This window comes from Kryptolebias marmoratus, linkage group LG6 (genome assembly GCF_001649575.2).
Source record: "Kryptolebias marmoratus isolate JLee-2015 linkage group LG6, ASM164957v2, whole genome shotgun sequence".
Classification (NCBI taxonomy): Eukaryota; Metazoa; Chordata; class Actinopteri; order Cyprinodontiformes; family Rivulidae; genus Kryptolebias; species Kryptolebias marmoratus.
The window spans coordinates 21,693,748-21,719,581 of NC_051435.1; the positions used below are offsets into that span (position 1 = coordinate 21,693,748).

Here is a 25,834-nt window from a genome sequence, read left to right on the forward strand (position 1 = left end):
AAAAGGGTTCAAATGGGATAAAATAGATTGTGCCTCATTTATATAATTTCGTAGCATGATTTACCAAAGGTTTTGTACCAGTTGGTGAAACGACAAGAAATATATTAATATTTGTTTTTCAGGAGCGAAGGGTTAGGAAAATTTATTGACGGTCCCTAAGTGAACCACAGCGCGTGAGAGGAGGGGCCGGCAGAGAACGGCTGGCCGACATTAGCGCTCCTGTTTCGGGGCAGCCGTGAGCCAGACGCCGCTAACTCCGCGGAGCTCGAATATCGAATATCCAACTTGAAACTAACTTCACTGCGGTATCACAGCCAACTGACTTTGGAAAACACAAAAATAGCTATAACTCAGTTTATTTTTACAGATAATGAGCTAAAACCTGGTGGCAGTAGCTGACAGTCATTCACAACTCTCCGAGCGTGATCTTCGTTTAAAACTCGGGCGTGAAACACGGCGGGCGACATGCATTCCTTCAAGGAACGCTGGGGGTTTCATTTTCTATCAAAGAAGCCAACAGATGAGACATGCAACATGCCATTATACGAGCAAAACTGAACAAAAAATTCTATTTAAAATATAATATTCTTCAATGGTGCATTTTAGTGTTGCCCTTGAATTCATTTAACTAAGTCAAAATGACCCCATGGGGTAAAATAATGGGGCAAAAAGAGGGGGAAACTGCACCTATTCGTGCATTTCTTACACTTGTTAGAGACAAACTGACTCCTATAGCGTCAAGACTGATGCTCACTTATCAGATATTTCTTGGTATAAATTTATCTTTTTCAAACGTCCAAAATACGACCCCATTAACGTGACAATAAAGTGTTTGTTGTTATTTTTTTTGTTGCCTCTTTAAAAGCCTTCCCGCAGCGGCGCTCTGACTCACGCGAGCCGTGTGGGAGGAGTCAAAGTAAGATGGCTGCGGGAACGGGAAGAGGGTTTGAGAAACCATGTAATGGGATGTTTATCTGTCGCTAGCAGGATGCACAGCTGGCCGCAAGAAGGAGTGGTTCGTTCGTTAGCCTCCCCCCGGATCGGCGTGGCGTCGCTCATCAGCTGTCTCCGCGTTATATCTGCGCGAGTCGTCGCTCTTCTTGCCCTGACATTGTGGGGTTTAGCAGCAGCTAGGCGTTAGCAACCAGCTAGCAGGCACTAGCTGTCCGGGGGAAATCTGCACCTCCCAACAACTGCCGACACTCCTGGTGTAATAGATAAGGTACGTGTCTCCGTGTTGCCACATATGAAAGGTAAACAGTTTTCCAACTGGATTGGATTAGCTGCACTAATGGCGGACGGTTCGAAGCTAGGTGTTTTCGTACAGCTCTAATTAGCTTGCTACGTTTCGCAGTCGAGGTGCACTGATTGTTGTCTTCTGACAGCTCCTTCTGAATGTCGCTTCTACAGGATAGAACTGGAGCTCTGAGGCAGGAATTAGTGAGCTATAAACCAACTAACTGGAGTTGCATTCAGGCGTACGACCTATGCGAGAGACTGACACCTGTAAGTGTCAGGGTTTGAAGTGTCTGAACTGTGGCTAAAGCATTTAACTCTTTAACACAGTGCACCGGAAAGCAATGTCAGGTTGTCTTGGATCAAAAACAAAGCTTTACCACGGGCTGGCTGAAAGGATGTGGGTGTTTCAGAAGACTGCTCTTTTCAGGATTTACTGGATTGTGTTTGGAGCAGTCAGCCAAAACAAACGCTCAGACACCCAGTCCCTGTTTCATAACTCTAAAGTCTTACTTTAAAATACTTTAGTCAACTGTATCTTTTAAAAGTACGAGCCTGCAGACTTACTTGTTTTTCTTTTAATAGTATTTGTTGGTTGATACATGATTTTAAGCACTTTTATATACACTGCTGGTGAAGTTATTGTATTGTAAAATGGAGTACAAATAAGTAAGTGATTTAATTATATAATCCTCCTGGAGAACTGGGGATTTTATTTTTCTCCCAATGCTTCCCAAATCAACATATTACTGACTGATCAATAAAACTAACTGTGAATATAAGAACATGATTGTTTTGTCTTTAACTCTAGTGTAGCTGCTGTGTTAAGATAAATTAACCCAGGTTTTGTTGTAAGAGTATTTAAATGGATATTTTGCAACATATTGTCTTATCAGCTCAAACATATGGTCATATTAGCTATAGTGAGGTCAATATCAGCTTTGTTATTGAGTTAAGGTGTGTAATAAGGAGTGAAGTGATCTAGTTTTTTCCATCAGTGGCAGCCGTTGAGGACTTTATTCAGACTTTTTTAGTTTCGCCTCCCATGTCTGTGTCACCTTTACCGCCGACAGAATGAAGAAAGTTGAGGTACTAAAAGCAGACTGAGACGGAGCAGAAGTGTGGAACGTGATGAACGAAGCACACCCGGAGATCTCCGAGCGCCGCTTGTCTTCACGCATTTTGCAGTTTGTTTGTGCGGGCGTCGCTCGTTTGGAGGAAACTTCGCGAGCCCTGGAGACGAACTCTTCCCCACTTTCAGTTTATCTCAAGCGCTCGACCTTTAGAACCGCCCGAGGTTGGAAGGGCGAAGAATGTTGAGTCGCTGATGTTTGACTCACGTCTTGACAAAAGGCCGCCCTCTCTTTAGTGGAATCCGTTGAACTTCGAACTCTCTTCTTTTATGATTCTGTGTGTGCAAACAGATAATTAAACACACTTTGAATTTCCGCATGCCTCTCAGCTTTTATGAGCGGACACCTACATGTTGAGATCAGAAAGTTCCCTTGAAATGCTGCGGGGAGACTGACTGACTGACTTGGACTTAAAATAATTGGATTTATGGTAAATATTAGAAGGCTTTACGCTCAGTAACCTTATTTCTGTTTAGCTTTAGATCTCTGCATGGGCCGACCAGGCTGAGCTTCTTAAATTAAAAGACTTAGACTTTTCTTTGAGCAGAATTAGACTAGGGGACGATTAATCACTAAGAGCAACAGCACAATGTTAACCAGCTTTTTTTCATATTCACGTTTGACAACAACAACCTGGACTCAGTTGGATTAATTGAACCATATATTATCAACTCATGTCCCGTGTCTGACCCAAGTGAAAATAAACCACATCATGTGGCCACAAATTAAAACAAATATGTTGCTAATCTACTTTCATGTTTACCTTTCCGTAAGCAGCACAGAACTTATCTTATTGAATCCAGCTGGACTCAGAGCAGCTCCAATAAAGGATCCTTTATTCAAACACTGTAAATATAAAAGCTTATAATATAAAAGTTTATCTTTATTATCTTTTGGAGTAAAACACAGGTGCTGTTTGCTCTCGCAGGTGAGTTTGTTGCTGGTGTTTGTACAGAAGCCAAGAATAGATGTAATTTTCTTGAGATCACACGTTAGCTATTCCACTTCCTCAAGGTAACCAAAAATAAGTGATTCTAACATCCAGTTTCATCATTTAGTATCAGCATTATGACACTTTGAGATGGTCTTTAACAATAATAAGACTGACGAAGGGATGTTCTTTGATGTGATGTGTTCCTGTTGAATCAGCTGCCGCCATGATTGTCAGCATTTCTGATGAAGTCGCTCTTCTGTTTGTGATTAATATTTGTGATTTCTGGTTATCTCAAGAAAACGAGCTTTGTCGTCTCGAATTAATCCGAAGAATAACTTGTTATCACAAGAAAACGTTGTTAAAGTACATTTCTAAGCATGTCCCCTCTGAGCTTCCGTAGTTTTTTTTCTTACAGCTCTTTGGGACAAGCAGCTGTTTCTGTAGGAGTTAATCTGCGCCAAACAACTTGAGCTGAACTCTGGCATACATTTAGGTTAAAATGAAGCATTTTGTCAATGAAAACAGTTTTTTTTTTGTCACAAATGATGGCAGCACTAAACAAATAAACAGCTATAAGTGAACTGCATTTAGAAGTGACCTGATTTGTTGGCGACATGATATATCACAGAGCGATTTATCTCTTGACTTATCAAAGAGTTGAGCAAACAATTTAATAAAAGACAAACATGTCATCAGGGTCATTGCGTCACTGCCACTGATGTAGAACATTTTAACATTTTATATATGTATAAGCTATACTTTCTGAAAGCTTTATTCATCTAATTTTTTTTTCTTATTTTAATAAACACCAGGTTAAGGTCTTCCTATTAAAATACCAGCTTGTTTTTATTTATAACGTAAACCAGCAGGAGTTTGTAATTTTAAAACATTTGTTGTTACAGCTATTATATCAGATTTCAGTTTCACTTTCATTCATGACTTTCTATATTTATTGGAGCTAATTAGAGCTGAAACTGCTTAATGGGTGCATATTTTGGATAATCTTCTTGTTTTATTTTGTTCGTTTCTACTTCTCCGGCGAAGTAACGCTTTGTTGTCCTTTAAAATTCAGTTTACAATCATTTTTTTTCCTCCTTTTATTTTTGAGTTTGGATGTTTTTCAGTCAAATTGTAGCGAGCACTTTACACACAGGTTAATTCTGACTAAAACACTCTAGAAATTCTTACATCTTGCTTATTCAGCCACATATTGTTCTTAATATTATAGAAGATTTTTCAAATTCAGGAATAAATGTAATTGTTGAAGTTTGTGTGATGAACGTCACTCTTAATCTTTTAATAGGTTGTAAAAATATAAAGTTAACAAGCTGTGACTAAATTTGACATTTAACGCGAGGCCACTCCTGTAATTGCTTTCTCGCTTTGCAAAAAGACTTTTTAACTTGAGCTGTAAGCAGGCGGCGGACTTTGCTGTAGTTTTTCCACAAAGTAGCTGAACGGTTTCCGTGGTAACAGCAAACTGCAGAGTCTTTACTTGTGTTTGTCGAGGGGAGAGAGGAACACAAGAGGTCTGTGGCACGACCGGTTCCTAAATGTTTGGATGTTTATGGGTTTCGGCTGCTGATTGATTTGACCTTAGCAGATATGAATCCAAGTAACGCCTCTGAAACACAAACATGAGCAGCAGACAGACCTACTGAAATGAATAAAACGTGGTTTTATTTTCTGTCTGTGCGATTTAAGTTTCATCTTTTTCAACATTAAGACACCTAATCTCCTGAAACGGCCTTTTTCATCTGGTTCTTTTATTTTATCTGTGTTCTCCATGTTTGGATTTTCCTGAAATGATACTATTTAATAATGTATGTAAAGATGTTTGTAAAGGCTGTTTTATCCGTAGAGTTTCTAGTTGTCGACACAGTAATAACCTTTACCACGTTGATGTTTATGTTGTGTCTGGTTATTTGTTTTCACAGAGCAGAGCGCCTGTCCTGACTGACTATGGAGTGGTGTTGGCTTCAGACTGGATGACAGGGTCCAGAGGGAGGACAGGGTCGCACAGTTTTTAAATCCACTCTTCTCCTAATCGGACACTGGCTGGCAGCGACGGCCCGTTCATCCAAACTCCATTTCCTCTTTGGTGTTTAGATACACTCCCCCTCACCCTCCCCTCTCTGTCCCTTATCTCCCTCTTCTCCTCTGTCCCTTCTCTTTTCCTTTTATTCCCTCCTAATCTCTCTCTCTGTCAGTCTTGGCCTCTCTTGCCTCGGTACACAGACTTTATTTTTCCTTCTTTTGGTCTTTGACTTTGGGAGCCCTTTCACCTGCCTCCCACTGGGTTCGGTATGAGCTGGCTTAGCAGGTTGAACCCACGGGGTCCCGGGAGCCGGTCTAACCGGAGCGCCGCCCCCTCCAGCCCATGTACTGCCGATCCAGAGACCTGCCTCATGGTGTTTGAGAACCACTGGAGACAGGTGAGCTGAAGACACACCTGCACACAGAAACCATGTTCACGCTCACCTTTTTTTGCTCGGCTTGTTTTCTATGGCGCGATCAGCTGTTTCTGCTTTCTAAAATGGTTGTTTATTTTTGATTGTTGGTATGGATTTTCACGCATGTGTTTGCATTAGTTAAATTTTAGCTGTATGTCTGTAATAATGCAGCTGATTGATATTGATTTTTTTGTCTATTTTTTTACTCTTAAGACCAAAGGAAAAACCTTTTTTTTTAAGCTTTTTATTTGTCATTCCAAAAAATATTCTCATAAACAGCACTGTTTCTAGAAATACCTTCATCTACACAAAAAAACACACTGTAGCAACTAAGTCAGGCTGTAACGCTGCCATAAAAATACACCAAAACCAAAAAAAGCACAAAGCACTGAGCCTGCACAAAAACACAATCATGTCATCTGCCATTAATATTGTTATTGTCGTTGTTACGTCTGACTCGCTTGAGTCGTAGGCCAAGTTAGAAGTAGGGCTATAACATTGTTTTTAAATGGTTGCATTTTGTCTGTCTATATGAAAATTCAAAGATGGCATTTCAAGATTTCACAAAAAAAACAAACAAAAAAAATCAACATTTTCATGTGTGATTGTAAGGCTGAAGTGATTTAAAAAAAAAAAACCCTTAATGGCCCTTAAGGTTGAAAAATATGTCAAAATTAAAGTCTGCAAAGGCCACATGCGTAACCTACATGCGTTTTCATGTAGGTTAGGTTTTTTTTTACACAAGATAAATGTGGTGTGTGAGGTTGTGGTACAGGTGTAAACACGATGGAGACAGATAGCTGTAGAAGCTGCAGCTGCGACACACAGCTAATTTCGGCTCTAAAACCTCTCACCTGATAATTAGCACAACCTGTGTCATTAAAAACTAGAAACACGGTCACATCTGAAAACAAAAATGAAGTCTGCATGCAGATTTGTAGATTTGGTGGGAGAATAATTTCAATCAGGTGACAACAAAGATGTCTAGACCTTTTTGAAAACAAGTATATTTCAGTCCTTATTAACATGAAATATATCACATATTCTCAACTAAAACAAATCCTCAGACCTTTCAGTTTTGTCGTTTCTTTCCAATTAGTTACTAATATACTGTTTAAAAACAATGTGGCTGAAAACTGCTGATGGTTCTGTTTAACTAGATTGATTCAGCCCGTATTTTCATTGATGAGAAATCTTTAAAAGATCAGTTCAAACCCAGAGAAATATAATCCTTGCCAGTGTAACACAGTGAGGTGTCAGTCAAGGGAAAGATTTGACTTTCTCCTGGTGAAATATCTGGTTAATATCTGGTTAATCCTTCAAGCAGATTTGTTAGCAGCAAATGAAATGGAGACCAGTAAGAATCTTTTTGTTTCAATGACTGATTTCTTGTTCATCCTCCGCGTGTGGATGTTTACACTAAAGATGTCCCAAGCCGATCTCAGATATCAGATCAGGGCATTTTTCCTAGATTGGTATTGAAGTATCTGACCACACTCCTTTTTCCCGAGCTCTGTTGTTACATCCGCTGTGCCGTCATACTTTGTGATGTAACTTGTTACCATGTCTGCAAAATGGAAGCATTTTAAAACCAAATGGGAGCAGTTCAGTAGCTACTTCAGACATTTGCAATGTGGGTAATTTACATGGCGGGAGCGATACAGACATTTTAATTAGACATTTAAAATCCAAACCTGAGATCAGAGCTTTCCCAGAGAACTCTTAAAACTAGTTTACACGGGACAGGGTTAAGGCAAAAACAATTACAGACGGTATCGTCGATACTTAATCATAAATGACTTGAATCGGCATCAAGTAAAAAAACCCAACTATGATTGGGACATTGCTAGTTTACATGTTTGATGACTGTTCGAGTGCTGATGCAGGTATTCGGTATATTTTAACAGCATGAGTGGCTCAGATCCAGAAACTGGACACGCTATTTTATGGCTTCAGCGTCTTGACACGTCCTGCCAGTTAAAAGTGGCAACATTTGCATTGCCAATGCTGATATGGTTTGGGAAATATTGGCAAAATTAAAAGCTAACTTAAGCAGTTTGTTGTCTAATTAATTACAAACGAGTAACTGAGAATAAAAAACTAAACCGTTTCATGTCAGGTGGTGGTTGCACAAACATTTGCTGTGAAACTATTAGCAAACTTGATCTCAGCAGTGTGGTTATCGATGGGGCGGCAGGCTGGCTCACACAATGACAAAACACTTTTAACCACTAATACACATCTGTTACCTACCCCAGCTGCACTAAGGTGACTTTTTGACACATATTGTGAAATTTCTCGTCAGTTGACAAATATTTTAGTCATTGTTACAACATAAAATAGTATATCTTAAAGGAATCTTAGTGTCGCAGTGCATGCAATTAACTTCCCTTTATTTTAATCATTTCTCTCAGAGCATTTTGAAGTAAAAGAAGCAAGGTTTATATATTTTTGTAAAATATTCTGTCAGGTATAAGGACAGATTAAAATTCTGGTACTTGTTTACGGAAAGGTGTTCAAGTTTTTATATCAAAGAGTTTTTATACAATTATATCATAAATATAATTATAACTTTAACTTGAGCTTTCACATCTAAATTGAAGAAAATTTGGCGCTTTGAGTTTGAGGTTTAACTAATATTCAAATTAACAAGTTTTTAAGCCGATGTTTGAAGTAGCTTTCTGTGGAAAAGGTATGAATAATTAATATCTTACCTGCTGTACTTTTTGAACCATCTCAGTTTGGAGAATTGGTTTAATTTTGACTGGATTGACAAGCTAACGGCTAGCTGTTAGCTTGTCATCGATGGTCATCAATCCAGTCAGCGTAAAAAGCACTACTCTTAATCTAGTTTTGGCTTTTCCGTCTCCTCAGGTTTCTTGGGTTTTGGAGCAGCACGAGACTTCATCCTCCAGTGACGACCTGACAGCTGTGAGAAATAACACCGACCAGATGTTGTGTCTGCTGGCAGAGGAGCGCCCCGCCGAGAGCCCAGAGGGTGGCCCCTGCGTGGCCCCCATGGGCCCCATACTGGAGCTGGTCGTCACGGAGAACATTCTGGAGCGCCTGGTTCAGTGGCACCTCCGTCGCGGCCTGGACCCAGACAGCCAGGGGGCTCTGCTCAAGTTGTTTGAGATGCTTATTGGCCAATCCCAGCAGCCTCTGCTGCAGCACACAGCCGTCCTTCACCCCCTGCTGAGGCTGCTGGGAGCCTGCGCTGACCCAGAACTTGGCTGTCCCTCAGCTCTGGAGAACAGCTTAGTGCTGCTGCTCAACCAGGTACATAAAACCCCACCGTTCTCTAATGTCACGTACATACAGTCATGTTCAAATCTATTTTTTCCCCCATTTCTACATTCTAACTTACATTTTGTTAAAATATGATTCATTCTTATGTATTGTTTATCTGTGGTTTTAGGAACTGATGATTGCCAATTGTTTTTGTTGAACAAGCAACAAAAAATTGTTAATAAAAAGTGAATGATGACCGATAATTAATAAGAATCACTGAGTTTTAAGATCTGGACCTTTTTTTGATATAGCAGTACACTTGTTGAATTATCATTCACTGAACGGCTTGTTGATGTTCTCATGTCCCCATTAGGTGTGCGTGTCCATGGCACGGCAGCCGGTGGTTCTTGAGATGTTGTTCCAGGCCGCACTGGCCCATCAGGGCTCCACCAACCTGCTGATCTTCTCCCTCCTCGTGCCCTTCATCCACCGGGACGGAGCCATTGGACAGCAGGCACGGGACGCGCTGCTGCTGGTGATGGCGGCCTCAGCCAGTCACGAGGCCGTGGCGCGGTACATCGCTGAAAACTCCTACTTCTGCCCAGTGAGTGATCCTGCTCTAGACAACCGCGTCCAGGCTTGACCGTTTTAGGCTTCAAGTACACTAATATGAAATGCCCAGTAGTGAATCTTCCCTTCTCTTTATTAATGCATTGGTTGGGGACAAATTATAAAAGCCTGACTTGCTTTCTGACACAGCTCTTAAAAAAAAGAGAAGGACTCGAGCGTGGGTGCTCTCCAGTTCTAATGCATTAGTGATGGTACGCGATAATGGAAGCGGAAGGAGATGACTATGCTCTCTGACAGGTCATTCTTCCTATCAGATCTTACTCAAGAAAATGTCGACATGTTCAGGAAAGAGCAAAGCGTGGTAACTAAGAGTCTACTTCAAATAACTGTTGCCGGTAACGTTTAAAACGTGACAAAAAAAGGCTTCTGTGATATCACTTTGTTGTTATATTTGCTCGACTTTGACTAGTTCGGTTGGGTTTCTACGCATCCTTATCATGGTTTCGGAAACCTAAGTTACAAGATAACATTTGGTATTTCATGTAGCAGGAAGCTTGGAATAAGAGATTTTATTTTATTTTCCCCTTGTGCTCACACAAAACAGTACGTGTTTTGTGTGAGCACAGTATGGTTTGTGCAAACTTCTAATAGTGAAAAATAAAGATAAAAATAAGTACCAGATAAACAAAAGCACTGTAATGCTCATTAAAAAACACTAATGTACTGTTATGCTAACAGATTGTCTGCCTTTAAAGACACAACAGTCAAACAAAAACTGCAAATACTGCACATTAAAGATGGGTCGACATGTTTTGCCATCTATTGATGGAAAGAAACTGCTATAAGTGTGTGCTTTAAGTATAATGATACTCTTTGGTAAAAATAGATATGTTTATAGGGTGTTTTGTAAATCTGACTTAGTCATTCCTTAATGGTGGGTCTCATTTACATTTAATAAACTTATTAAACTGATTACTTGGATAAAAATAACTGAAAGCTATTCAACAAGCTCTCTGCCTGCGTTGTTGTAATCCCTTCAGCTGCCACTAGATGTGATTAAAGAGCCACATCCTGCTTATAAGGACAGACTTTTAAAGAAGTACGCTATGTACAGGTTGTTTTTCACATAGGTTATGATTTCCTGCAGAAAGAACGTGTATGAATTCATTTGAAAGTCAGAAGTTATCCTAAATTCATCTAAATGGAATGTTAACGTCGCGTTATAAAAGTAAGTAGTGTTGCGTGTAAATGTCATCAGGGCTTTATGTGCGGTGCTCTTCGGCGGTAGTGCGCTGGCTCAGCTATTTTCTGCTCACCTCGCTTCCAGCAGCTTCAGTGTGACCTACTTTATGCTGAAAAGGTCCAGTGGAGGTGGCATCAGCGACCAAATGCTCCTCTATTTTCTGTCTTTGCATACTCGTCACATTCGGCTTTGCCTGACTGTTTGGCTGTAGGTGTCAATTTTTTTTGAGCAACTGTAGCCTCTTTGAGTGTGGAAGCACTGTGAATCTCTCAGTGCTCCTTTTTCCTATTTATATTCGCTTTATTCAAGCCGTTTGTTCTTTATTCCCTGTTTCCATTTGTCTAAAAACAACTGTCATTACAAGTCAACACTTTTAGTTATATGACTTTATATGAAGACTTTAAGATGCCATAAAAAGTTATTTTGCTTACCAAATGGTGTTAAAACAGCAAATGCAACCTAATTTTACTAGGAGATAATATATATTGAACTGTTAAATTATGAACATATGACATTTATTCATTTTATTTAAAATCACAATTGTTTCCTTAAACAATGTATGAATTTTTGGAAGTTTGGGGGACGAAAACAAAAGAAAGAAAAAATTGTCAAGGATTTCATCATACCCCGTCTTTTGTCAAAAGTATATAAAATAATTGACAACATTTTTTTTATATTTTAACTATAACTGATTTGTTTCCACAAAATAAAAAAAGACGAAGAAAGTAGAAATCTTCTTAAAACCCCATTTTTAAACATCTGCACATTTTCTTTTCCCTTGCTTGGTTTCTGTCACTCACTTCTTGGGCTGCAGTAGAACAGCAGCGTTGTTCTGAAGCCTCTCTGCCTTCTGTCAGGTGTTGGCGACGGGCCTCAGCGCCCTCTACTCGTCTCTGCCCAGGAAGATCGAAGTCCGGGGAGACGACTGGCACGCCCTGCGGCGGGAGGACTGGATGGACGTGTCGTCGCTTGTGCTCTTCATGAACTCCCTCGAGTTCTGCAACGCTGTGGTGCAGGTCGCACACCCCATGGTTCGATCCCAGCTCCTGGGTTACCTCCACAACGGCTTCCTCGTCCCGGTCATGGGCCCCGCACTGCATAAGGTAGGAACAACAGAGGCGATTTTGTTTTTAGAAATTATTCTCTGGGTTTGTGTGTTTTGTATGTGTGGGGATTGACCTGGATGTGAGCCGTCGTGGTGAAAGCTGGATAAAATGAGTCAGCTACTTGGTTCAAACTTTTCTTTACTTGCATGTTAATATTATAACACTGAGGTTTTGTTTTTTTATTTGTTCTTTGAGCTTTTCTATGAGTCAGAATGAATTTGCACTGAAGAAATTGTCCTATTCTTGATAAGTTTGTGGTCTGATTTGTCACGTTGATATTAGTTTTCGATGTTTATGTGTTAATTTGTGTGTGTCTGCAGTCGTCGGTGGATGAGATGATCGCCAGCACCGCCTACCTAGATCTTTTCTTGCGCAGCGTAACGGAAACGTCCCTCCTCAAAACCTTCCTGCGCTTCATCCTGCTGCATCGCCATGACAATGACACCATCCTGGACACGCTGCTCATGCGCATCAGCAGCAATTCAAGGGTCTGTATTGTATGTGAGTTTGTGTTGGAGCCTTGAGACATGAATGTGAATTCAGCTGTGTGGGTAGTGAGTGGGCTGAGGGCAAAAACTGAAACAAGAAGCCACAAGTTTCTGGTTTATTATGATGAGGATGGAAACTAAATCTCCTTAAGGCTGTCACATTGTTTTTCTTTGGAAAATATGTCAGTTTGCACAGTTCTGTATTATGGTTAGTCCCTTTCGAACAGTAGTGACACTTGGAGTAAATAAAGACAGGATATTGTGACTATATTATAAAAGTTATTGTCTTTTTCTAAGTTAAGACATGTCAGATGACAGCAGAAGGCAACAACTGAATAGTTAGAAAGTTAGGATTTTAGTGTTAAAGAAAAGATGTTCACTGTGGTGAACACGTGTTTTTCCTGTTTCATTCATGATTCTGTTAAAGGAGAAACCTTGACTGGTGGGCATGCATACTTTGGAAAACAGCTGATTTCGTTTCACCTGCAAATTAAAAGACAGTTTTAGTAATTTCTGACCTGTTTGGGGGGAAAAAAAAGACCTTAGCTCTTGTAATAAATAAATAAATAAAAGGGTCACACAAACGGGCCTTGTTGGTGTAAATCTTCTGTGCGTGAAGACGGTTTTCTGACCAGCTTCCTTTGTTGTGCGTTGCAGCTCTGCATGGTGTCGTTAAGTCTGTTCAGGACTCTTCTGTCTCTGAACTGTGAGGATGTCATGCTGCAGCTCGTTCTCAGGTATGTCTGCCTGTTTCTGTAAATTCCTAAACATGTTGTAAGGCACCTATATATTGGTGATGTATGAAGAGGCAGACTTGCATTTCCTTTTAGGTGCACCAAGACATGTTAATATTCAGTTTAAAATGGTAGGAAAGAATGAGTTTGTTTTGCAGCAAAGGGAAAAGTGTTTTTTTACACCAGTAGAGTGAACGTGAAAACGTCATGCCCACAGTTTTAATTTTCACAAACATTTCATGAGCTATTAATTGTTGTTCTTCCCTTTTTTCTTTATTGAGCTTTAATTTTACAAATGGAACCATGTATTTATGTTATGCACTATTTATCCTTAAGATCTTGTCATTACCATTTTCTCCATCAATGTGACATATGATGAGCAATATTGCCCCCCCAAAAAGTATTTATATGGATTTTACTAAAGAAAATTGCTAGCATGTTCATTCATCAATCTGTCTTTAATGTTTGGATTAGGTGTTCATAAGAAATGATCAAAGTTGCGTATGTGTTTGTAAATCTAGGTATCTACTGCCCTGTACCCATGTAATGCTGAGTCAGCGCCGTGCTATCAGGGAGACTGACATGTATGGAAAGTCAGCTGACAAGTTCTTGTCGCTGATCCCGGCGTGCTGCCAGGTGACTGCAGCGACCTCTGCTGAGCGGGAGGAGGACAATCCATTCTGGAGCAAAGGTGACCTGCAAATACCAGCAAACACCAAGGGGAAAAGGAAAAGAATTATAAGCATTTAAAACCATTTTCAGAAACTGGTTGCATTGTTTCAACTATCCCGGCTGACTTTGGTTGCTAGCAGTTGGATATAAATGTAAAACAGTCATTTGTGACGAGTAAACAAAAAAGTTGCCAATAAAGATGTCCACTTTGTCAATTTAACTACCCTGTAAAAATTCTTAGTTTTATTTGATGTGTTCACAAATGTATTATTTTAAATGCATAAATTAGACATTGCTCCCATTAAACCTTTTGGACATCAGCTCTACACAAACACTAATTTTCTGACTGTCGTCCTACAGTACTAAACAATCCAAGCACCGAGTCTTCTGCTCCGCCCAAACCCAGCACACCGTCCCGCTTATCTTTCTTCATCCGCCAACAGAGCAGCAGTGGAGTATCAGGAGGAGGGGGTGCCTCCACCCCCACCAGTGTGGATCCACTGCAGTCAGGTCCACCCAGTTCCCACCCTCTGTCCCCCGACAGCCCGATGCATCAGCAGCAGGCCCACACTGACTGTCTCGACTGGGATGCGGGTTACTTGGAGTACCTCAAGGATGCCCGTCGGGGTATCGAGCTTTGCTCTTGGGCTTGCCGTGATTGGTCGGCGCCGTACGACGGCGAGAACCCCTCCCCAAACACCGCCCCTCCACCCCCGCCTCCCCCGTCCTCCAACCCGTCCTTGTCAGTGTTCCCCGAGCACTTTTCTCTCCAGCGGGACAGAAGCGGCAGCACTCCTCCGGGCCAGCAGAGGGCAGCCATCGTGGCAGCCACGCGGTCTGAATGGAGCAGTTCGGACCGGGACAGCGGCGAGTGGGACGTTACGATCGGCAAAAATAACTGCATCAGCCTCACGCCACGCTCCAAGAAACGCACTTTGCAGAGAGAGGAACTCCTTCCTAAACCAATTCCTCCTCTTGTCCCCTCATCATCGTCATCAACAGCCCCTTTAGCAATTTCACACTCCACCTCATCCCCCGGTCCACACATTCCCACCTCAACAATCACTGTGAGCTACCAGGCCATATACAATGGAACAACGGAGCAGGGGGATGAGTGCTCAGACAGTCGCGACAGAGGACTGGAGGTAAAGAAAGTAAAAAGAGACTTGGGGGAACAGCAGTACCTGGATGAAAATGCCAATCAAAATGGGTCCCTTGTCTCCTGCCCTTCCCAAAGCTGCACCGCTCTCTCCAAATCCATTTTCAGCAACAGCGACATCAGCGAGGCAAAGTCTCTTCACTCGAAGCAGTTTCCTTCTCAGAGCTCCATCACCCAGCCAGCGACCGATACCAAACAGCTGACCGGCGACACCTCAGGCCCTCGCAGCGCATCCTCCGATCTTCCAGAACCCAACCAAGCGCTTCAATCCGTGGAGAGTCTCATCGAAGAACTGCTGGAACACACACCAGGAGATCCCCACCTGCCCGGGGACACGAACGGTCAGGGCATCAGCATCGAAGCCTTCACGCAGGAGCTGAGGGAGCTGGAGGACCAGGTGAAAGAGCGCAGCCGAGCCTCCTGCCAACAGGAGGAAACGGCAGAAGATTCTCTGTCCGCGGAGCAGCAGGAGGAAGATCAGCTTTCGTCAGTCCTGGATTCAAAACTGACAGGAGACCTCAAAGGAGACGGGTCTGTGGTGGGAGTCTGCAGTCCAGCCAGACCACTTAACCAGCCTGCCTCACAGCCGTACACAGGTAAGAGACACATCATTCTCAATTTAACAGGATGTGTTTGCATCATTCTTTGGCTGTATTTTCAATATTGACTGAGTACTAGCATAGCTATGGGGGATGTAATTATGAAAAAGGGGTATCTATTTATTTAATGTTCTACAGCTCTTTGGCAATGAAGCTAAGGAAGATTTTTGTTTTAAATGAAATTGCTGCTGACTTGGTGCTCTTTATCTCTCTGTCTGTGTCATGCCTCTGAATTTGGTATGTTCACTTACGTTGCACTAAGTTTCTTACCTTGAAGTAGCACATGGCAGAAGTAAAGTAAAGTAGTAACTAGGAGGCATTTGAACGTAGGAGCTGCTAACTTTTGTACTACTCATCGTAGGCTAACTGCTTTTCCCTGTAGGTTTTTCTTTCAGTCCCTTTTAAAGACATGCACAGCTTTTTATAAACTGGTGGTAAAAGTTCATGTTGGTGCTTTTCTGTCACATTCCGGGACATCAGTCCGACCAGGTCAGATGTAGTAGCATGAATAAATCACCTTCAACAACAATAAATTGTTTGGAAAAAAAAAAAAAATTATTGACTTGGGGGGGGGGGGGAGGGGGGGTACTCACAAATTTTGGCAGTTTTGGCAAGAAACTACGAATGTAAAAACAGATGTGGGGGCGGAAAAGTCATATTTAAATTTACATTTACATTAATGTCTGTATCTACCAGTAGTAGTATTCTCCACTACCACAGCTTTTGTTTTGTTGATGGGTTCATTGTTGAACCACACAGGCACTATCAGCTGTAACGCTGCTGTTTTTTTCTTCATTTATAGTTGTATTTATATATACATCCCAGATAATCAAGAGTGTTTTCTCACTTTCATGTCCCCCGTTACCTGCAGCTCTGACACACATCAAGTGTAAATATCTGCCTCTAAATCTGAAGCCGACTCTGAACTACGAAGGTCGTGGTGCTTTAATACCGGCTACAGAAGGAGCAGCTGTGCGGATTCGCAAAAGACTTTCAGAAAAAAGACATTTCAGTTTGTATGGGTTGGGAATGACGCTCAGCTACCACCACAACAAATTTTAGCTCAATATTGTTGAAATGAACTGAGTTACAGCCAAGTCATTTAACTCTGGCTGCTATCTTGAATCACATTGACTCTAAAAGGTAATCAGTTTAAAATTAGGTAAACTATTACATATATATGTGTTCAAATGGAGAGAACTAGTGGATGCATTTTACTAACTAGTTAGGCTAATTTTGTCTGTAAGTGTAACCTGTTATCTGGTCTGGATATCAGTATCGGAGGCAGACACTGACATTGGACTGTGTCAGTCCCAGCTCTGTTCAGTCTGCTACACAACCAGCTGCAGTATTGTTGGTTTATTTAGGTTTCCCGTCAATAGACTGAGTAGAATCTGAAAGCTTGTGCTGTTAGATAAGTGTACGCTCCAAACTTTTCTCCTCCTTGCATTTGCCTCCAATTATTAGCTGAAGCACACAACCACTTTACCCCTCAGTGTTTGGGTTAAATGAACAGGAACGATCTATGCCCAAAAGTATTAGAGCTGCAGTGTAAGCTCCTGTTCTCTCTCTGACTTAACATTAATTGCTGTAATTCTGCGTCACATAGGAATATCTAAGCCATTAAAATCCATCACTGTTTCACACGCTTCTAAAACTGGTTTCATTGTGCCTTAAATCGTGAAATTAGAACAAACAGTGTAAGACTGTGGCATGAAGACTGTTTGTGCTAATAGTGGTTATTATTGATTGTCTAATTGCGAGCCGCAGCTTTTACCGGCATCCTTTAAACACACCTCAAAGGCAACGTTCAGCACTCCGTTTTTCCTCTGCGCAGGCCCATTCATGGTGGTTCTGTTTGCCAAGCTGGAGAACATGCTCCAAAACTCGCTTTACGTCAACATCCTTCTCACTGGCATCGTAGCCCAGCTGGCCTGTTATCCTCAGCCTCTCCTACGCTCCTTCCTGCTCAACACCAACATGGTCTTCCAGCCCAGCGTCAAGTCGCTGATCCAGGTATGCTGCAACCTCCAACACACGAGATGTCACTGATGATTAAGGCCCTCCGTGCCACAAATTAAACTGCAGCGCATTCCTGAAGCAGGAGCAGTTCGCCTCTGTGTTATTTCCAGGTTTTTTTGTCGGTTTTGTTCTTGGTACAGCCGTGAACAAACATCTAGGAGATGAACCTTTTGTTTTAGTGACGCCGTGTTCTTGGAAATCAAAATACTCCAATCATGACATTAAGCAACTTGAAGTTACCTAAAAGCAAAGTACCTACGATGATCAGACAGAACTCTTGTTCACTGACTCTCCTCTTAGGTTTTAGGTTCTGTGAAGAACCGCATCGAGGCCTTTGCAGCCTCCCATGAGGACTTTCCAGCCATGCTGAGGAAAGCACAGCAGTACCTGGTGGCTCGAGGCAAAGTGGACTGGACTGACACCCCTGCAGCAATCCCCCCCCTGCGCCGCTCTAATTCACTCAGTGAGTACAGAGGACAACCCAGAACCATATCAGGACAGTATCCATTTTTGGATATTAAGTCTTCCTCAAATTATAACAGAGTATAGACAGTATAATGATACTATCTGCCTAGATGTTGTCCTGTTACTGAATTAATTTAGGGCATTTTAAATGCTTGTAATATATTTTTCAACTTACTTTCTCGTATTAAAGCTGCAATAGACAGTATTATTTTGCCATTGTTATTGCAGCACAGAACAAAGTGATTTAAACAACAATTAAATATATAACAGCTCGAATAAAAAGTTCACAACGTTACAGTAAGGTTACATAATCAGCACGTCGTCTATAAAAGTTATTTTTTTTAGAAATTGGCCTACCAGCATGTTTGCTGTCGAGCTAACAAACCAATCTAAAGGTGTGATTGTAGCACACACAGAAGAACAGGTGTTATGTTTTTCTGTTCTTCTTGGATCCCAGGCTTTGTACGACATACAATTAGTTCTGCTTCTGCTCGTGCATCCATCGTGTCCCTCTGCCCAACAATAACTTTTTCAGGTTCTGGCACGCTCTGCAACCTCCTTTTCTGTCTCTGACCACCGTTTCACTCTCAGTTGCGAGGGTAACGAAAGCAGCGTCGTGTTTTTCTAAATTTTATAGAGTTTAAAGGTATTTTTAACTCGCTATCAATGCACGGGTCGCACATTAGTGGTTAATGAGCCAGCTGTGTCGTTAATCCTTACCCTCAAATGTGGGACAATTCTTGCAGTCCCCCTCCTGAGCAGTAGGTGTCGCTGTGGAGAAAATAATCCAGCTGCAGTGCAGGAATGCCAGCAGAGGAAGAGCTTACAGGAATTACAGGCTTTATACGAGAATGTAACTAATGTTTAGACTTCTTTCACATGGTTGGGGTTAAATTTGTATCTGAGGTTTTAAGGACTGTATTCAGAATATTTATTTTCTTTTTGAATACCCTGGTATATCTTATCATATTACCACCCATCCATAATGTTTATTGTTAAAAAAAAATTCCAAGATATATGGTTTAAAATTGTATACTGAAACAATTAACGGTTAAATAAAAACATATGAATTACTCTTGAGGACTAGTCTGACAAACAGGAACTTTTTTATTTCATTGTTTTTCGAAGATGTTCAGTGGTTTCTCACTGGTTGTTAGACTCCAGATGAGTTTGTAGATCCGCACATTTTTATCCTTCGTGTTTGTACATTCCAGTAAAAAGTCGCAAGTCGTCGTTCGGAGACCTGATCCTTCGCCACACCAACAGTCCCACCCGGGCTCGACACGCTGCTCAGCTGGCTTTCGCACACGTCCGGGACGGCGGCCAGTCACTGCACAGCGCTCTGTTCCGAGGCGGCGGCGGCAGCGGCGGCACTTCAAGCCTGGAGAAGCAAGCGGAGGTGCTGAGAGTGAAGAACGCCGTCTACTCGGCCGTTATCTTCTGTGAGTTTCTCAAAGAGTTGGCGGCCCTGGCTCAAGAGCACGCGGTCACTTTGCCCTTCCCTCAGAGCCAGGAAGCAGAGGAGTAGACGGACCTCTCAGCTTTTAGCTTCCATTTCTCTATTTTAATTTGTAAAATATTAAATTTTTTCTTTAGCTGAGGGCAGCCTGGAGCACTGGGACTTTTCTGTTGCTGAAATGATCACCTGCGGTGATGCAAACATAGAAAATAAAAGGAAAACTGTGGCATTTTTGTACCAAAATTAAATTAAGACATATACAATAGGACTGGAAGAAATTTCCTCATCTGTAAACTTAGGATATTGTGCATATCATGTATTATATTTACATCCTGCCCACAGAACATCTCAGTCAACACTTGAGATTTGTGGAGCTTGTATATACACGTACCATGTCATGGTATAACGTGACGGTAAAGCCACAGATAAAAGAAGTAGGTGCACACATTGGTGCTAGCTCGATACTTTTTAATCTTTTAATTTGAAAGGGTGCACTCAGGCGGCGCAGGCAAGAAGTTAGCTTCCTGGACAAAATGAAGGCAAACACCAAATCTAGTTTGGCAGGAAAAACACAAAAACAAATAAATTAAAAGTATTGGAGAGTCAGTGAGCTGTGGAGCGATCCGATCTGTGCACAACGAGCTCATCTTAGCTTTCAGCTGAGCTCATCCTCTGGTCAGAAGAGACAAATTAAATGTCATCCGTTGGGTTTATTAGAAAAGGCCAGAAACGTTGGCCTTCAAACGAGCAGGCGAAAACTGGAGCGGAGGGAATTTTTTTTTCTTCTGTTAACAGAGCGAGTATTTTCAGCTTACTGGAAAATGTTTGGTAATTAATGCTGTTTTTTTTTTTTTTCTTTATGTAAAGTTTGAAATGTTCGTCTCTTGACTTTGCACCATTTACTTGACATATCAGCAGCATTTGGGAGTGGGTGTGTTCACCATTCAGTTAGGTCTTTTTATTATTATTATTATTTGGATGAATCACTCCTTCCTTAAGAGTGACGCCAGTTTTTAAGGCCATTAGTAAAGCTGAAAAGCTGTTGCCATAAACGAGGCTGTAATTGAAAAGGCCGCACTGTAACGATGTTTTCTTTTTATGTGCCATTTACGGTAGTTCTTTTGCCTGGACATAATTTAGGATTTACTTTGAATTTCTTTTAAAAAAAAACATGCATGTCCTGAGGCATTCATTCTTCTTTCTCTCAGATTTTACTTTTTAAATCACGAGAGGCCATCTCAAATCCTAATTTTCTTTCAGTTTTGTTTCTTTTTCGAGTAAGCAGGCCAGAGCGATCAAAGTATCATTTTGAACATTAACATGCTGCTATTTTTTTTTTTTTTTTTAAAACACTAACGTTGGTTCTTATTCGTGTCCTAGCTACTGTTTGTTGATTTTGTTGTGAGGTACCAGGTATAAAACGTGCATGTGAGGATGATTAAGGTCAGATGACGGTTTCGTTATCCGCATTTAATTTATTGTTTGGAAACTGCAGAGTTGAATGAAGTTGCAGCTTGTCAGTGTTAAACGCAATTGCCAAGACAAAATGTTCAGTTTAAGGATTTCTTCTCTTTTAAAATTTTGTATAGTGTTCATGTTAATTTTTTTTTTTTGTTATTCTGTAGTTTTTTGGGGGGTTCTTTGCTCGTTGATTTGGAAATTCTGACCGAATGATCAAACTGAGACCCCTAACGCAGTCAAAAGATTTTCCTTTGTGTCATCTTTTTATCAAAACCAAGTTGATTTGCACAGTTGCTTTTTTTTCCCTCCTCCTCCCCCCTCTCTGCTCTTAGCCGCAGAGAAACTGCCCGACATCCTGTGAAAGTCTTCTTCTCTGATATATACTGTTTGTTGACATTTGCATCTTTCCTTGAGGTAATTTTTTTTTAGCTCGTCGAAGCCATAACTTCTATTGTCACGTCTTTCATTACGTCACTTTTTCTATAGAATATTTAGGCACATTTCAAACCCGAGCATAGTTTTTTTTTTTTTTTTTTAATATACTGTATGTAACAGCTGTGTGCACGCCGGTTAAGGTCGGGTTTAAGGCAACAGAGGTTCAACAGTGTCCAGTTTGGGCAGTTAATCCGAATTCCAGTTCTCTTCCACGCTGCAAGTTTTAGGAAGTTGTTCCTGCTGGGATAGGCAGAGACCGCTGCCCTGTACTACGAAGCAGGATTGGCGTTTAGAGGCCACTTCAGGTTCAGTTTGGGATTTTCAGCATCAAGAAGCTGCTTCCCTTTTGACCTGGGGCAACTTATCCAGTTTTCTGGAAAAGGGATCACACCTGTCAATGCACCGCCTCTAAACCAAATAATTCCCTTTTTTTAAAAAAGTGAAAGTCTCTCTTTTTCTGTCTCTCCCTCAAGTTCTCCCGTTACATTTGACTTTTAACACAAGTCTTTATGAGAGACCTCAGCAGGACACAATACTAACATTTTGTGGTTCTTGTCGAGCGAGAACATCTGAGCACAGAGCTCATTTTAAGCTCATCACAGTAACACTTTTAATGCAGCATTATAGACTCTGGTTGACAGAAAATGAACTTATCTACAGTAAGTTCATTCAATGGACTGAACTCTTATTTATTTTATTTTTTTCACAGCTCATTTAGTGCAAAGAGCTTTAAAAACAGTTGGATCTGCAGTTAAAAGGATCAGGTTAGAACTTTTCTCTTCAAAAGTCTGCATCTCATTCGTTACAATTTTTTAAGTAATGTTAACAGTTATATTTAATAATTCTTTAATGACTTAGCAGTGGAATTGGTAAGCTTAATATTTGAGTGTATTTGCCAGCTTTTTGGCTTGTTTTTCCAGCTGTATGACTGTGACTGGTTGCCAGTTTTAGACGCCCATGATTTAGAGCAGTGGTCCTCGAGGAACACTGTCCGGCACGTTTTAGTTGTTTCCCCGCTTTGACACATCTGATTCGAATGAGTGAGTGACTAACAGGCTTCTGTAGACATAGACCTGCTGAAAAGCAGGGAAACAACGAAAACATGCAGGACAGTGGTCCTTGAGGAGCAGGGTTGGTAATCACTAGTTTGGAGACCTGGGTTGACTTATCGAGTCGATAACCAGCTTCACAGCACCGCTAAGCTGGATTCCCCATTGTTGATGTAAGCTGAACTGGATTTCCTAATGAAACTCTAGAAGCTGAACCTGCTTCGTAGTACAGATCCCCTCGGTGTCCCGAGAACATCCTAACTGAAGTTGACCCACTGCCATCCGTCCATCCATCCACCCCATCTGCTGCCGTCGGTGGGGTCAGTGCTCACCTGGTTCCACATCGTTTCCTCTCGAAACATTTTCTTTTTTTTTCTAAACAAACGGTTGTTTTGCGGCTGGATTGTAAGCAAACGCTCAGATTCTCAGTTACATCACTTCCTGGATCAGACTCAGTGTTGACTGTGACTCATGGGCACCAAAGACAATCTCCCGAAACCCACAGTCACCCACAGACAGGAAAATGTCTCATGATCGACACACTGTAATGAAAAGTGTCCACGCAGCACTTCTTTAGAAGAAAGTTATTTTTTTAAGAATTGTTTTTAACAAAGTGCCAAATTTGTCATTGAGGCTCATCTACTCGATCAGAACTTCAGTTGTCTGCAGTGATTTTATTTTATTTTTTTCTTCAGTGTCATTTTTTCACTTTTTACAGTTTGTATTTTTTGAAATTGTATCTTGTATTTTATCTGTACAAACTGATATGAAGTTTCTAAAAAAAAAAACAACAAAAAAACAAATGATATCATTTTGTGAGGGAATGTTTCGTACCAGGGAGTTTGACGTCTTCCCAAATTGTAAACAGAGCCTCATTGAGCCAAGTGCTACAGAACTTAAACTTACAATTAAAAAGTAAAATGTTCAATACTTATATGAGAAATCTAATCAAAATTTTGTAGTTTCATGGAATTAATTATTTAACTTCATGCGTAAGCACTCCCATTTGTTCAGACACAAATAGGCAAACGGAGGTCAGGATACAAAATTCTTTGCTTCTTATTTTGTCGACTTTAGACCGTTCATACAGTTTTCAAAATACAAAAAAACTTTGCAGTCAGTAATTTACACTTTTTGTTGTTCCGTTTAGTTAAGACTTAAAAATGTCATATTTATTTAACTGCTGACTTTAACTGACTAAAATAGTGGGGAATTAAAACCCAAAGCTAACTTTTTATCACATGATGTGCTAATGTCTCTTTTCTTTCAGGCCCTGCCCACACTTCTCTAGATATTTGTTCAAAAATCCAAACCATAACAAGAGATTTTTTTTTTTAATTCTTATTTTTATTTGCGCTTGTCTCACTTTATCCTAATGGAACAGTTAATAACTAGAAGATAATGTAAACAATACCCCCCCCCAAAAAAAGGTTTGGAAGAACCAGGTTCCCTCTCTGTATTTTAATACTGTTACCGTAGCAGCTTTCGCCACCTAGTGGCGTAGTGTCGGAATTGCAATATTTTTGTTTGAATTTCCAGATATTTTACACTTTTTTTATGACCATAATATCGGGAGTTTTGTAGACGGGGCCTTAAACACATCTACGTAAATACTACAGCTGGTGTAAAACTGACTTTAACACAATCTTTGAGAATAAAATCCAGCTCGTTTTCTCATCTCGTTGACCTCAGATTATAGGTAGACTTTAAAGACATTTGCACAAATAATCAGACCATAAATGTCCCGTTTATAAGAGTTACAGCTGAAACGCTCATGTTTTCAGGTCTGTTCATACACCATGTTTGATGTTTGTTTTCCACGTGTTGATTTGTGATGCTTATTCTGGGATTTTTTTTCTTTCAAACAGAACTTTCACCTCTGACATTTCTCCTGTGTAATCTATGCAAATCACGCTCTGGTGTTCCCGCTTGGAAGCTGAACGGTGATGCTGATTGATGATTTCAACATGTAAATTCTGTAAACAAAAGAAGAAAGAAAGAAAGAAAGAAGAGTTCAATGATTCAGAGGTGTTGTCAAAAAAGAATGAAAATCCTTTTCCAATGATAGAACAATGAATGTAAATATTTTTCTATATTTTGAAATCATTACAGGAAAATAAACCAACAAACATACAAAATGAAAACGCTGTCAGAAGAACACTACAAAGGGAATGTTATTATTAATTTATAAATTCTTTGCTTAGCAATATTACATTTGTTTGTCATTTTTTTTGTTGCTTTTGAAATGAATTAAATCATTCTTAAATACAATAAGGCATATGTCTTATTAATCTCCTTTTTGTGGCTCTGAGTCGTGTTGACTTTGAATCTCTTTGATGATAATGAAGGGGAAACTTACCAATCTTTGCAAAAAATCTACAAAAAAAGTTTTTGAGTCAAACTTACATGATGCTCAGAAGATCAAATTGAACATTTTAAATGATTTTATAAACTTGTAACTTAGCATAGAATAAATATTGATTGGGGGAGGGGCAACAGAATCTGACCAATCAGAGCAGAGGGTTACTTTTTTTTTGACCAAGGTTGGACGCTCTCTAGTTTTTTTTTTTTTCTCAAAAAATTTGTCCTAAATCTTTTGTTACAAAAGGTTTTGTGTGACTAAGAGGTCTTGCAGAACTTTTCAAAGTCCTCCAAGTGTTGATTTTTAACCATGGGATTTACCTCTCAAGTTCAATTTTTTTCAGTCTGACAGTATTTAAAATAAAAATGCTAACACTCAAAAAGACAGGCGTGTTCAACTTTTCTAACCCGTCGGGTTTCTCTCGGGACACCTGGAGGCCGAGCCCTCTTGTAACTAATGCATAAATTTATTATTTATTCGTTTTTAATCAGGACGCACACATTAGTGCATTGAATTTAAAAATTTTGGAGTGCCCTTAAAGAAGTCAGGATGTGACAGGTTTTGTATTTTCGAAGACTCAAGAGCATTAAAGTTCATCAAATAAAGCAAACGGAAATGTTTCGCTGTAACGGAGTTCATCAGTCTTAAATAATTTACATCTACTTCTACTGGAAAAGAACTTATTCTATAAACTTTTTGGGAAGATATGTAGACATTAGGTTTCCTTGGCTTCAGCTTAGAAGTTACAACTTTTGTGTTTTCATGAACAAGAAATATATATTTCTTTTATTTCTTAGTTTTTGGACTGACACAGGAGCAGTTAGTGAATGTCATGCTGGGCTCCTGTGGTAATTTTCTTTTACTTCCCTGCATTTTTCCAGATTTGCAGTGGATTAAAACTTCAGGTTAGGGTAACATGCTGGACAGAAATGTGCGCATTTAATCATTTTTGCTGGTGTAGATTCTCAGTCATCCAGGCTATGGTAAATTCAAAAAAGGTTAAAAAAAAAAAACAACTGGACT

General features: G+C 40.4%; 1 protein-coding gene across 2 annotated transcripts; it reads left to right on the top strand.

The window, feature by feature from the left end:
* Positions 1 to 916: 916 nt before the first annotated feature.
* fam160a2 (family with sequence similarity 160 member A2) lies at positions 917 to 24,725 on the top strand. Of its 2 annotated transcripts, XM_017421203.3 has the most exons (13): positions 917 to 1,222; positions 5,241 to 5,738; positions 8,631 to 9,035; positions 9,361 to 9,591; positions 11,658 to 11,903; positions 12,227 to 12,394; positions 13,052 to 13,131; positions 13,650 to 13,819; positions 14,161 to 15,555; positions 17,396 to 17,574; positions 17,881 to 18,043; positions 19,260 to 19,487; positions 24,318 to 24,725. In XM_017421203.3, coding segments are annotated over exons 2-13 (3,396 nt in total). In that variant the 5' UTR covers positions 917 to 1,222; positions 5,241 to 5,609; the 3' UTR covers positions 24,320 to 24,725. The 2 variants fall into 2 exon arrangements, with proteins under 2 accessions (XP_017276692.1, XP_017276690.1); XM_017421201.3 differs by having other exon boundaries at positions 19,260 to 24,725.
* Positions 24,726 to 25,834: the final 1,109 nt, after the last annotated feature.

Excerpts from the sequence above, each read along its gene's own strand:
- fam160a2 (XM_017421201.3), top strand. The coding sequence starts at position 5,610 with ATGAGCTGGCTTAGCAGGTTGAACCCACGGGGTCCCGGGAGCCGGTCT. Across the intron at positions 9,592-11,657 it reads AAAACTCCTACTTCTGCCCA|GTGTTGGCGACGGGCCTCAG; the intron begins GTGAGTGATCCT and ends GCCTTCTGTCAG. Across the intron at positions 13,132-13,649 it reads ATGCTGCAGCTCGTTCTCAG|GTATCTACTGCCCTGTACCC; the intron begins GTATGTCTGCCT and ends TTGTAAATCTAG.